We start from the raw sequence: 12,229 nt of genomic DNA, 5'->3' as shown, positions 1-12,229 counted from the left end.
GGGAATGCAGTGTCTTTCATGCCTTTGGGGGAACCTGAGAGGGTTTCACAGTTCTCCGGGGGTTGGGGTGGAGAAAGTCAGAGGAGTTCCAGCTAGCTTGGCTCCCAAGAAGATCCTGACCCATGTGGGCTGGTGCTGGAAGACCAGTGAGCAGGCTGCGGGCATCTGCAGGTGGAAGGAGCTGCACTCATGGGCAGTCCCGCCCCTCTGTCCCCAGGCGGGGCCCTTGCCAGGCCAGTTCCACAGCCTGTCTGATCATGGTTATGATCGTTGTTTGCTCTGTCCTCTTGCCCAGGCCGGCCCTTTCTGAGGGCAGGCACCCCCTTACAGTCAGCTCTGAGCTGACAGTAGCAGGAAGAGCCAGTGCTGTGACTGGACATCTGTGTTCCAGGCCCTTCCCCCACAGTGCCTGCTGCCTCCTGATGAGGACATCACCTTACAAATGGGGGTGGTGAGGCCTAACAGAGAAACAGAAAGAACAACCTAAATGTTGAGGTCACATAGTGGATTGGAGAGTCAGAATCAGAACTTGGTGGTCTGGCTCCGGAAGCCATGCTTTCAGCCATGATTCCTTGCAGGATTTGAGCTGGTGTTAGATAAGGTTCCAGCTTGTTGGGAATCCTTGCTAGTCCTTGAACAGGCAGGCAGGTCGGCTCAGGCACACCTGGTTCCGGCCTGGCTTGCCCTCTCACCAGCTGTGTACCTGTAGATAGGTTCCCTTTTGCTGTAATGTAAAATTAATTAAGAATTAATATATCCCTTGCCCATTTCATACAGCAGTAATTTTCTTAATGGAAAATGGAGATATGAGAGCACTTAAATACTTTCATGGAAAATTCATACTACATATAAAAAAGTATTCAACAGGTTTCAAGATTTTTTGTACCAAAATAAAGATTTTTAATTTCTTGAAACTTTTTAAAGTACCCTCACATATACTGTTCATTTTGTATAGCAGTTAGTTATGAGAGTCAGCTGCTAAGGTTTATTAAATATTTATAAAAGTTTAATATTTACATATAATTTTTGGAGCTTATGTCATGAATATTCCAAAGTAGTTAAATGATATTTTGTGGATTAATATATACGTGCTAAGTATTATCAAATGAGCAAGGGAGTTTTTAAGTGTTATTTTACTTATTTGAAAGGCAGAGTTACAGAGAATCTCCCGTCTGCTGATTCACTCTCTAAATGGCTGCAGTGGCTAAGGCTTGGCAGGCTGAAGCCGGGAGCTAGAAACTTTATCCAGGTCTGCCATGTAGGTGCAGGGGCTATGTTCCACTGCTCCCCCAGGTGCGTTAGCAGGGAGCTAGACAGAAAGTAGAGTGACTGGGACATGCACTGTGCTGATCTGGGATGCAAGCATTGCAGGTGGCAGCTTTACTCACCACACCTCAACACCAGCCTAAGAGGGGAGCATTGCAGGAAGGACAGGGGTGACAATGATACCAAGAATTTGGGGGATTTCCCCAAACTATAATAGGCAAAACACTACTTATACCCAAAATTATTTCTGTGAGTAACATTTGGGAAAGACTGGTCTAAACAAAGCTTATCTAGCATAGATTTTCTTAGAGCCATTATTTGCTGTCTCAGAACCACAGCACAATTTGAGAAATATTGGCCTAAACTTAAATTCTCTTCCTAGAGCATAGTAAGAAAAAACCATAGCAGTGTCTTTCCTAGAACTTCCAGGATGCAAATCACTCTTACCTTTATTTCCTGGTTTGGTAATTTAGGAACTGCTTAGTTAAGTGAACAAGTTACTATGGGTGAACATTTAATTTAGTATTCTGAGCTTCCTGGCAGTCAAGGCAAAAAAAAAAAAAAAAAAAAAGGTGGTCAGGGTATGTTTTATAGTCTGCGAGACGGTAATCTAAATGAAGGAAATAGACTAGGAGCTGCCATTATTGAACCAGTTGCTTTAGGGAACTAGAAGAGAAGGGAACACAGACTTAAGTTCTATAATCAGCGAATTAAGGTTCTTGCAGGATGTCAGGGTGCCTTATCTGCTGGAAGAAGGAGGAGTTCTTGGAGAAAGGGGGCAGGATGGGAAGAGTTTTGACACAGGCAGCTGGGGCAGGGGGCGAAGCAGCGCCCAGGGAGACCTGGAGTGAAAAAAGGATGGCAAGTTGTTGGCAGCTGGGCACACACCAGTCAGGACCTTGGCCCATCCCAAGTTGTCACTGGAATAAAGTGAGAACCCAGTAGTAAGTGACAGAGCTCCCCAACCCCATAACCTCATAGGCTAGGCTGCAATATGTCACAGAAGATTAGAGTTAGAAGGGCCTTCAGTTGTGAGTCTCCGAGCTGAGTACTCTCATTTTACAGATGGGACAAGGGAGGGCCCAGCCGGACAGGAATCCCAGGGCTGACCTGTCCCCTCCCTTCAGGAGATGATGTACATCTGGAACGGCTATGCTGTGATTGGGAAGCAGCGGGAGCTCACGGACGGGATGCTGGAGGTCATCACCAAGGCTGAAGAGATGCTGGGAAAAGGCCCAGGTGACTCACGCAGGCCCTCGGACCTGCCTGGCTAGCTCAGGTCTCCACGGTTACAGGTTCCTGTTGCCAATTTGGGCCTTCCTCACTGTACCCCACCAGCCATCCTTTGTTTTTCCAGGCTGGCTTCAACGCTAGTCCCTCTGACTATCCTTCATCAGGGTCAGGGTTCCTGTGGGTCTTCATGCTCTCTGGAGTCCCCTCAGTCATTCCTGACCTCACTGTGCTGTCACTGCCCCCAATGTCTGTTTTTCCTGCTCAAGGTGACCTCCCAAGAGTTGGGAGTGTGGCCCCGGCAGTGTGGGATTTTTTTTTTTTAAGATTAATTTATTATTGGAAAGGCGGGTATACAGAAACGAGGGGAGACAGAAAGATCTGTCCAATGATTCACTCCCCAAGTGAGCGCAAAGGCTGGTACTCACCGATCCGGAGCCAGGAGCTCTTCCAGGTCTCCCACGCGGGTGCAGGGTCCCAAGGCTTTGGGCCGTCCTCGACTGCTTTCCCAGGCCACAAGCAGGGAGCTGGATGGGAAGTGGAGTTGCCGGGATTAGAACCAGCGCCCATATGGGATCCTGGCGTGTGCAAGGCGAGGACTTTAACCACTACGCTATTGCGCCAGGCCCAGTGTAGGGGCATGAGTAAACCTTGTCTCCTCTCTTCACGCCTGTGTCCAGAGAACGAGTTCTCAGTGGATGACAAGTGCCTGGTGAAGCTGTTGAAAGGCCTCTGTCTCAAGTACCTGGGCCGCGTCCAGGAGGCCGAAGACAATTTCAGGAGCATCTCTGCCAAGTGAGTGCCCGCATGGCTGCTCCTGCAGTCCTGGACACTTCTCAGGGCCTCTCCAGTGGCTGGCTTAGCCAGCTGCTGTCCACCCACAGTGCACCAGGATTGGCTCTGGGCTGGGGATTCTCGCTGGCCTAGGCGGGAACTGTTAGTTCAGACCCAGCGCTCAGCACCACCAGGCTGTGGGACTACAGGAGTGCATGTGTGCTGTTGAGTGAGTGGTGCCCCCCACTCTGAGTATGCAGCTCAGCCTCCCTGCCCTTGCCCTTGGGCACAGTGTTCTGGCCTAGGACATTCAGGGCTGCCCTTAGGAGAGACTCAAACCTCAGGGGGAGATGCTGGGGTAAGCTTTCCGGGACGGGCATTGACATGGGTAGCTGATCTTACAGAGGAAGCAGCGAGAGAGCTGCAAGTGGGGCAGGCACTGCATGTGCAAAGGCTGGCATGCGGGAGGCACCCGCATCCCCCACTCCCATGCACTGGGGGTGATGGTGACAAGGTAGGGGCCCGGGGGCTGGAGATGATGTGTGAAAGGCCAGAAGTTAAGCTCACTAAGCTCAACTCTGTCCTGTAGTGAAGGATGACTCTGGGGCAGCACCTGGGTAGGCCCAAGGGAGCCAGACCTTCTGGTCTGAGGAACCATCCACCTGGGAGGGAAGCAGGGTGGTCCCGAGGTAGGAGTGAGCTGATAGGCAGCAGTCCTGGGGCACAGGATTTGGGAAGGCTACACTGGCCCTGGGGTCTCCAGGGCTAGGGGAGGGGGCCTTCTGAAATGACTACAGGCACGAGGAAATCCTCCCATGAGGTTCGGAGGGAAGCTTGGTTAGAGGACCTGAAGGACCATGTCCCCCCTCTATTCTGCAGTGAAAAGAAGATTAAATATGACCACTACCTGATTCCCAATGCTCTGCTCGAGTTGGCCCTGCTGTTCATGGAGCAAGGCAGAAATGAAGAAGCCATCAAACTTCTGGAATCTGCCAAGTAAGGCCTGGGTCACCTCCGTCTGTCCTCAGCTCCCTGTGGGCACAGGTGGCTATCTACGCCGAGGCCGCATCTATGAACCCAGCTCGCAAAAGGCATCATCCCCACTTCACCACTGAGCAGTTGGATCCCAGAGACAGGCAGTGAGCTGCCCAGGTTCATGTCACCAGGCCATTACAGGCCTGGCATGAGGACCCAGGCTTCCTGCCTTCCAGGCCAGGGATCCTTACTCCCCTTACAGGGACTGGCCTTGTGGTACACCAGGTTAAGCTGCTGCATGGGCTGCCTGTATTCCATCCCCAAGCTGCAGCTCCAAGCTCATGTGCCTGGGAAGACAGTGGATCCCATGCTCCTGTGTCCCAGCCATTTGTGTTTGAGGTCCTTCAAGCTTAGGGATGTCACAGAGCTGAGAGTGGTTCCAGAGGGCAGGGTACCCAGGGTGAGGGGCTAGCCTTCCAGGCTGAACGCTGTGGGGCAAGGCTGGCATAGGCAGGAGCTGAAGCTTTCAGAAATCTCCCATGGCTGTGGGGCCTCTCACAGCTCCAGTGGAGGGAGAAGGGCTCTCTGGCCCAAGCCACATCACCAGGCGTGTCTCTACTTCCTTCCAGGCAAAACTACAAGAACTATTCTATGGAGTCAAGGACACATTTCCGGATCCAGGCAGCCACACTGCAGGCCAAGTCTTCCCTGGAGAATGGCAGCAGACCCCTGGTCTCCTCGGTGTCCTTGTAGCTCTGTGCGGCACTCCCGGCAGACAGCTGGACAGCACTCCTGGAAACATTTCAGAAGACCCCCTTCCCCTGCCCTACCAGCCTTTGGGGACCACTGGTGCTCCATGGGGATGGCACACTGTGGGTATCAGTGCAGAAGCGAAACTGACATTTTCACCAGTGTGGCCAAGGGCCTTTTGCCAAGGGCAGAGCAGGTGGAGCCCTCTGCCTGCCCTATCACACATACGGGTACTTGTTTTTCACTGTGACGTCTAAGAGAATGTATGAACAGTTTACATTTTCCTAAGAAATATATTGATGGGATCAGAGTTGGCTTTAAAAAAAAAAAAAAGCAAACCACCAAGTACATTTAAATCTATGTTTTCACCTATGTGAGCCGAGTTCAGTGTCTACAGAATGCCGAAGGCCTACATGTCTGTCCAACTTGAGCAAGCGTCTCGGGCGTCCATGCTGTCATGGCCCGGACGCCAGACACAGCCTCTCACCACTTCTTATACTTCGTTCCATTCCCTTTATAACTTTCCAATCTCACAAACAAGCAGCTTTTTTTAGTGAGAGGAAGTTGGGAGACCCATTGAAAGATTGGTTTCCTCCAGTGGGGAAGGGGGATACTAAGGCCTCATGGGCGAACCATTTGGGCCTTCTGTGCCAAAGCCAGGAAGGTGGGGAGGTGAGAGAGGATCCTGGAACCCATCTGCGTCCTTGCTGTGGACCACACTGAAACACTGGGAACAGTCACGAAACAAAAACTGTAGTTCCCTGAGGCATCTGACTGGCTGACAGCTCTTTCTTTTCTTAGAAACGGACCAGTTATTCTCGGCCTACTGTAAATGTTTTAGATTTTTCAGTTAAAATATATATTTAAGTAATAAAGTTTATTTACTTCAGAGATCACACAGCATCCATTTGCATAAAATAAAATTGACTTGTTAGGCAATGCAGAAAGTCTTGACCAGAAGCTACATAGTCCATGGATGTTTTATTCAGACAATAGGTTAATGATGAAGAGATTAAACAAATGAATCTGGTTTATGATTAAGACAAAAAAGATCAAACTGCCATAGGCATCATTGTTGCAGGGAGAGAATGCTTGTAGTGGGCTTCTGCCGCCTCCACCTCAACGCACCGGCCTGAGGATAGCCCTACCTGCGTTTGCCTTCGACAGGCAGCTGACCAGGCTGTCCAACCCTGACGCTGCCATGGCTTTTTGAAGTGACCAGAAAAAGCTGACGGCCTTCTAAAGCTGAGCAATTTGGACTGGATTAAGGCTCCTTCCTGCTTTCTGGTTTTGATTCTAACTCCAGGTTGTCTCTGAGTTTTCATCTGCAAAAAGATGACAGATAGACCTTCCTACTTTTCTGCTAAAGCCTTATGTCCCCAAGCATTTCAACTGCAAAGAATAGGCTTCCTTCAGCAGAGGCTCTCTAAGGTAGCCACAGGACACTGAGAGAGCAACGATCTTCATTTACAGCAAGTCTAGCTCCTGCCCCACACCTGTGAACCCAGTCATCAGGGGAGCAGTGAGTGTAATGTGATCAAAACAGGCCCTTGGGAACAGAGTCTCTCCCTGGCCACAAGCCTCTGGCTGGCTGGCTTCTAGCAGTTGCTATCAGCTTTCCCATGTGTTGGCTGGTTTCCCTATTTTCTTATCTCTTGAGTCAGACTGGGAGCATTTCCAAGACAGTTATTGCGACTCACAGCAAAAAGCAAAGACCTGGCATCAAACTAGGACCCTAAAAGGCCTTCCCCAAACCAAGACTCAGCTGGGGGCTGGCTGAGATATTCTCAGAGCTGCAGAATGGCACTGGGTTTTCAGAAAGTACTGGCCTGCTGAATGCTAGAACCATTGAGAACAGGAACCAAATCCAGACATTTCTTCCTCTGGAATCACATCCACGCTAATGTCTTTTGGGAGTAGACAATAATCTTCTCCTTGTTCACTTCACATTTAAAACCGAGCAGAGTGCATTTTTGACATTTCTTCTGTACTTGGCACAGTCCCATAAATGCAGCTGTGAGGGTGCCTGTATCCTGCAATCGAAGCAGCAGAGGGGAGCTCCCTGGGCCACTCTAAACCCGCTTGCCAAGGCTGGCTGGCAAGTGCCTTTCGTCTGAGTACTCACATGGCTTCTTTGAATCTGGTGTCACATTCGTTACTGACCAATACGGCTGACTCACAAACTTGAAACCTCTTGTGAGGGTTTGAAAACCCCATTTGTAATTGAACCGTTTTTCATTTGCTTCCAGTGTATAGTCAACTATTAAGTGAGAAAATGGATTCCTCTCCAAAGTTGTTACTAAAGTTCTCTGCTAGAAAGCTGATAGAAGGAATATCCAAAAAAAAAAGAAAGAAAGAAAGAAAGAAAAAAAGATCTTAGCTAGCTAACACTGGATTTGTTTTGGTTTCTTCACATTAGCACACATTTGGAACACCAGACACCATCTGTTGGAGGGAGATTAAACATTAAGTGCTGACCCCTCTACCAGCTGCTCTTCCAACACTTCACATGTATACAACCCTCATAATTCTACAGTGAAGTAGGCACTACTGCTGCCATTTAACAGATGAGAAAACACACACAAGTTAAATAACTTGCCCAAGATCACACAGCCTTTATATAGCAGAGAGATTTAAAGACGGATAGCTGAACTCTCAAGTCCGTACTTGCTATGTTGCTGATAAAACTGTAAAAATAACAGTTTAAACTTAGATTCAAGTTACACTGACTCTTGGGATAGAAAAGCAGTAGCTAATAACACTACGACAGAAAATTGTGGTAGGGAATACAAGGAGTATATTTGTGTCACAGGGGGCCACGTAGTTTATGCACCAGAAAGGTCCAACTTTGAGCAATGGTATTGTTCATTAAATGATGGTGAAGATACAAGGACTGAGTTCACCTAAAGGTAGAGCTGGGAAGTGAAGGCAGGAAGTGAGGCTTTCCCAGTAGAGCCTCAGGTCTGCACTCAGGCTAGAATGTAGAAACCATGCCAGAAGAGGTTTGTGATAGTAAGGGGTAGGAACACTGGAAAACCAGAAGGGAGAGGTGGCTGAAGACATTCAGCGCCCTCCTTCCCTTGTTAAATAGATTTGAGAGGCAGCTGTGGGCGAGAGGGTGCAGAGACCGAAATCACGCTTCCATTTGCTGGCTTACTCCCCCAACAGCTACAATGGCCAGGTTTAGCTGGACAAACACATCACATCTGTGGATCAAAGTGGTGCATAGCCCAGATTTTTGTCATTGCTAGGCTGAAGTTGACCTTCTGCAGCTATCTCTGGACAAGAGGCTGTAAGCCAATTCACGGCATGAGAATATGAGAAAAGCCTGGTCTAACAATCTGACTTCTATATACTATTAATCGCATGGGATAACATCTGGACTGTGTCCAAAACTGAGTTGGATCACCTTCGCCTCTGAGTAATCAGTTCACTCTCAGATAAAGTGGGAGTTAATGTTTACTGTTTCACAGGGGTGCTGAGGATGAACTCATAGCACAGCTTTGAGGCCTGCAGCCACCTAAGACCTGCATGCCTTGCAGGCGTGGGACCTGTGGGAAACATGGAGTCCGGCTTCTGTGTTGTTTCGCTGACCTGGGTTCTCTGCATGGCTGGCGACTATGTTTAGTCATGTCTTAAAGCAAAGCATGCAGCAGCTTCTTTTAACTCCAGGAAAAGCAGTTTGGCTTGGCTCAATGTTTATCCCTCAGGCAATGGTTCTCAAACTGCAGGCCCCCCAAACCAGCTGTTAGGATCAGCTGTGAGCTTGTCAGACATGCAGTTTCAGACCCTCTCAGACCTAGAAGCTGTCGGGCTGAGACACAGTGGAGTTCTTGCACATGAGGTCCAAATCAGTGACAAGGCTGCCCATGCACAGCCTCACCTTTGCCCTTTTGCCACTCCCCAAACTCTGTGAGGTCCCTCTCCTTCAGAGAGCCACCCGAGGATGGCAGACCCGTTGCCATCAGAAATGCTGACTCCTTCTTCTTCCTGCCCCATCTTTTCCATCCTTTCATTTAGCCTGTGTGTAATCAATGCTCTGCTCTCACAGAACTTGTTCTGATAGGGAAGACATAAAAAATTAAACAAAATAAAACAATGGGACAATAAGTCAGCTACCTGAACATGCAGAGAAATACAGGGCAAAAATACACAATGGAGAGAGTGAACACATTCCTAAGCAATTTGGGATCAGCATGATAGCAAGCTGATTTTCCCCCTAAGATTTACCTGTTCAAAAGGTACAGCAATAGATGGAGTTTCCATCGGCTGGTTTACTCACTAAATCCGTGCAGCCACGAGTTCCATCTGGGTCTCCCATGCAGGTGGTGGGAATCCAAGCTTTTGGGCCAGTGACAGCTGCCTTCCAGGTACACGAGTAAGATGGATGGGAACCATGGAGTAGCTGGCCTTCCAACCAGGCACTCTGACCCAGGATGAGACCATCTCAAGAGGCAGCCGAAATGCACTGTTCCATAGGCCCAGCATGGTGACTTACTGGCTAAATCCTTGGATCCCATGTGGACAATGTTTGTGTCCCAGTTGCTCCACTTCCCATCCAGTCCCATGCTGTGGCCTGGGAAAGTAGCAGAGGATGACCCAAAGCCTTGGGATTGTGTACCTGTGCGAGAGACCTGAGAGAAGCTCCTGGCTTCAGAGCAGCTCAGCTCCAGCCATTACAGCCGTTTGGGGAGTGAACAGAAGATCTTTTTGTCTTTTTTCTCTGTGACTCTGCCTTTCCAATAAAAATAAGTCTGGCATACTTCCCTATGCCAGAATGCCTGCTTTGACAGAAGCTCACAGCAGTTCAGATGCTGGTTTGGGTGCCCATGTTGGAGTCCTAGATGCACTCTGCACCCAGAGGCAACAGGTGATGGCTTACATACTTGAGTCATTCTGTTTTCCCAGCTCCTGGCTTCAGCTTGGCCCAGCTTGAGTTTTTGTGGGCATTTGGAGGAGCAAAATTGTGGATAAATCATCTCTCTTTCCAAATACATAAAATCTTAGCTACTGAAGAAAGGATTACATACACATGGAAGTCAATTTCCAGTACCAATTGCTTTGATTAGTCTGAATTGCTAGTAAAAATAATGTATCTTCCTTTCCCCAGTGGTAAGACTTGAAAAAGAGAAGGCTCTCAATCAGCTGAGTGATCATCCCATACTCGGTGGGACTTGGCATTTCAGGCTGTGTAGGAAATCAGAAAAGTTGGCTTACCTGAATCCATAGCTTTGAACAGGACGTTTAATTTCAAATATATCACCAAAACCATTATCTCAAAGTTCATGAATTCTAAGAGTAGAATTTGCCATGAGGGTTCATCTGAAATTCTTTCCAGAGTAGGGTGTGTTGTCCAAATGGAAGCAATGGTCAATCAGTCATTGCTTTTGTCAAGGTAACATGGCAGGTACCTGCATTTGGCGTAGTGGTTAACATGGCACTTGACACCCACATTCCATATCAGAACACCTGAATTTGAGTCATGGCTCTACTAATTCCAGCTTCCTACTAAAAAGCAATTTGGGACATTTATATACTTGAAGTCCTCACATGGGAGTTGTGCACTGAGCACTGGGTTCCATGCATATGGGACTGATTCAAGCCCTGTTACAGGCATTTGGAGGGTTAACCAGTACGCATCTTTCAGGAAAACTTCTTAAAAGTGGATCAAAGCCAAGGATGGAAAATTTGTAGGCAGAACATTTTTACTTTATATTTAGCAAACATTTAATAAGCACCTAAGTTGTTTTTTGCATTTAACAGATCAACAGCTGACTCTAATCTTTCTTGTTTTAAGATTTATTTAGTTTTTATTGGAAAGTCAGATATACAGAGAGGAGGAGAGACAGACAGGAAGATTTCCCGTCCGATGATTCACTCCCCAAGTGGCCACAATGGCCAGAGTTGAGCCGATCTGAAGTCAGGAGCCAGGAGTCTGTTCCTGGTCTCCTACGTGGGTGCAGGGTCCCAAGCCTTTGGACCATGCTCAACTGCTTTCCCAGGCCACAAGCAGGGAGCTGGATGGGAAGTGGGGCTGCTGGGACATGAACCGTGCCCATATGGTATCCCAGTGTGTGCAAGGCGAGGACTTTAACCACTAGTTTACTGCACTGGGGCATGACTCTAATATTTTTAAAAGCCAAGCTACAACAATGATGTATTCCTGAAAGGAACAGGGAAATGAAGCCATCCTCAATGTATAGGGAGGAAATGAAGCTGAGACACAAGACTTCAAGGAGAAAATACTTGAAAATTGGACTAAGAGGGGAGAGAAAACGAAGAAATTCAGCTATGTCTTTCAAGTGGATAATTCAATACAGTCAGTCAAATACTTGCCTGATGGATACTGGTCTAGAATACTCGAGTTCTAGACTGTTTATCTTTTAAATGGAAAAAGAAAAAAAAAAGTGGAGGAGGAGAAAGAAAAGACACAAGCCATGTCTTGCTCACAGTTAGTGAAGTAGATACTTGAGTTCGAGAACACCAATGAACAGATATTAAGGAATGAAAGCGGTACTCCCTAGAGGCTAAAAAGCTATCAATATTGTCCTCTCTGCTATCCAGCACATAAAGACATGATATTTAAATTCAGATAAGTAATCTAACATTACTCTAGGAGATAACTAAAAATTCAACCTTTCTTGCTTTCACTAATTTAGAAATTAAAGTTTAAAAAACTAGTTGAGGCTATTACATTGGCTAAGACTCAACTCCACGCTCTGTCACTGGTTGAGAAATGAGTATGCCCGATTCCTTGTGGGTTCAGCAACAGCCAGCACATGTCATTTGAATTATGCCTGAGGAGACTTACCTTCTGTCCTATTTCCCATGCTCAGTCTCAGGATGACAGGCTGCTGTTTTTGACTTCATTGTTTCTCCTTTTACAAAATGTTTGCTTCCTTATGCAGTTGTCTTGTATGTATACAATTTGTCACTGCAATGTGCTCTTCTCTGTGAAACTGCTGTTTATGTCTTACCAGGTAGACATCAATAGCAGTGAGTATTCTAACACTGATTTGAAAGATTTCCTGTAAAGAACACTTAGAAAATGTAAAAATGTGATCTAAATGAGATATCTGAGAATACTTCAAAATGATGAATTTTGCATTTAAAATAATTATTGTTTTAATTTTTTTCTTGAAAGCCTAAACACATTGTGCCCATATCTAGATTCTTATTACTGGACATTTAGCAACTAGCGAATTTCTAAGCTTGGACAAAATGTCAACTTCCT

At 47.2% G+C, this 12,229-nt stretch overlaps 1 protein-coding gene across 3 annotated transcripts in view; it reads left to right on the top strand.

The window, feature by feature from the left end:
* TTC39A (tetratricopeptide repeat domain 39A) overlaps positions 1–5,363 on the top strand; it is a 35,112-nt gene extending 29,749 nt beyond the window's left edge. For 2 of the 3 annotated variants that reach the window (XM_058654970.1, XM_004588667.4), the window contains exons 15-18: positions 2,394–2,505; positions 3,177–3,291; positions 4,150–4,266; positions 4,875–5,363. In XM_058654970.1, coding sequence (XP_058510953.1) covers positions 2,394–2,505; positions 3,177–3,291; positions 4,150–4,266; positions 4,875–4,998 — 468 coding nt within the window. In that variant the 3' untranslated portion in view covers positions 4,999–5,363. The remainder of the gene's footprint in view (positions 1–2,393; positions 2,506–3,176; positions 3,292–4,149; positions 4,267–4,874) is intronic. The other variant, XM_058654976.1, reaches the window with a different exon arrangement.
* The last annotated feature ends 6,866 nt before the right edge of the window (positions 5,364–12,229 follow it).

This window comes from Ochotona princeps, chromosome 2 (genome assembly GCF_030435755.1).
Source record: "Ochotona princeps isolate mOchPri1 chromosome 2, mOchPri1.hap1, whole genome shotgun sequence".
NCBI lineage: Eukaryota > Metazoa > Chordata > Mammalia > Lagomorpha > Ochotonidae > Ochotona > Ochotona princeps.
The sequence above is the reverse complement of the archived record's forward strand: the minus strand, read 5'-3'. Positions and strand labels throughout refer to the sequence as shown.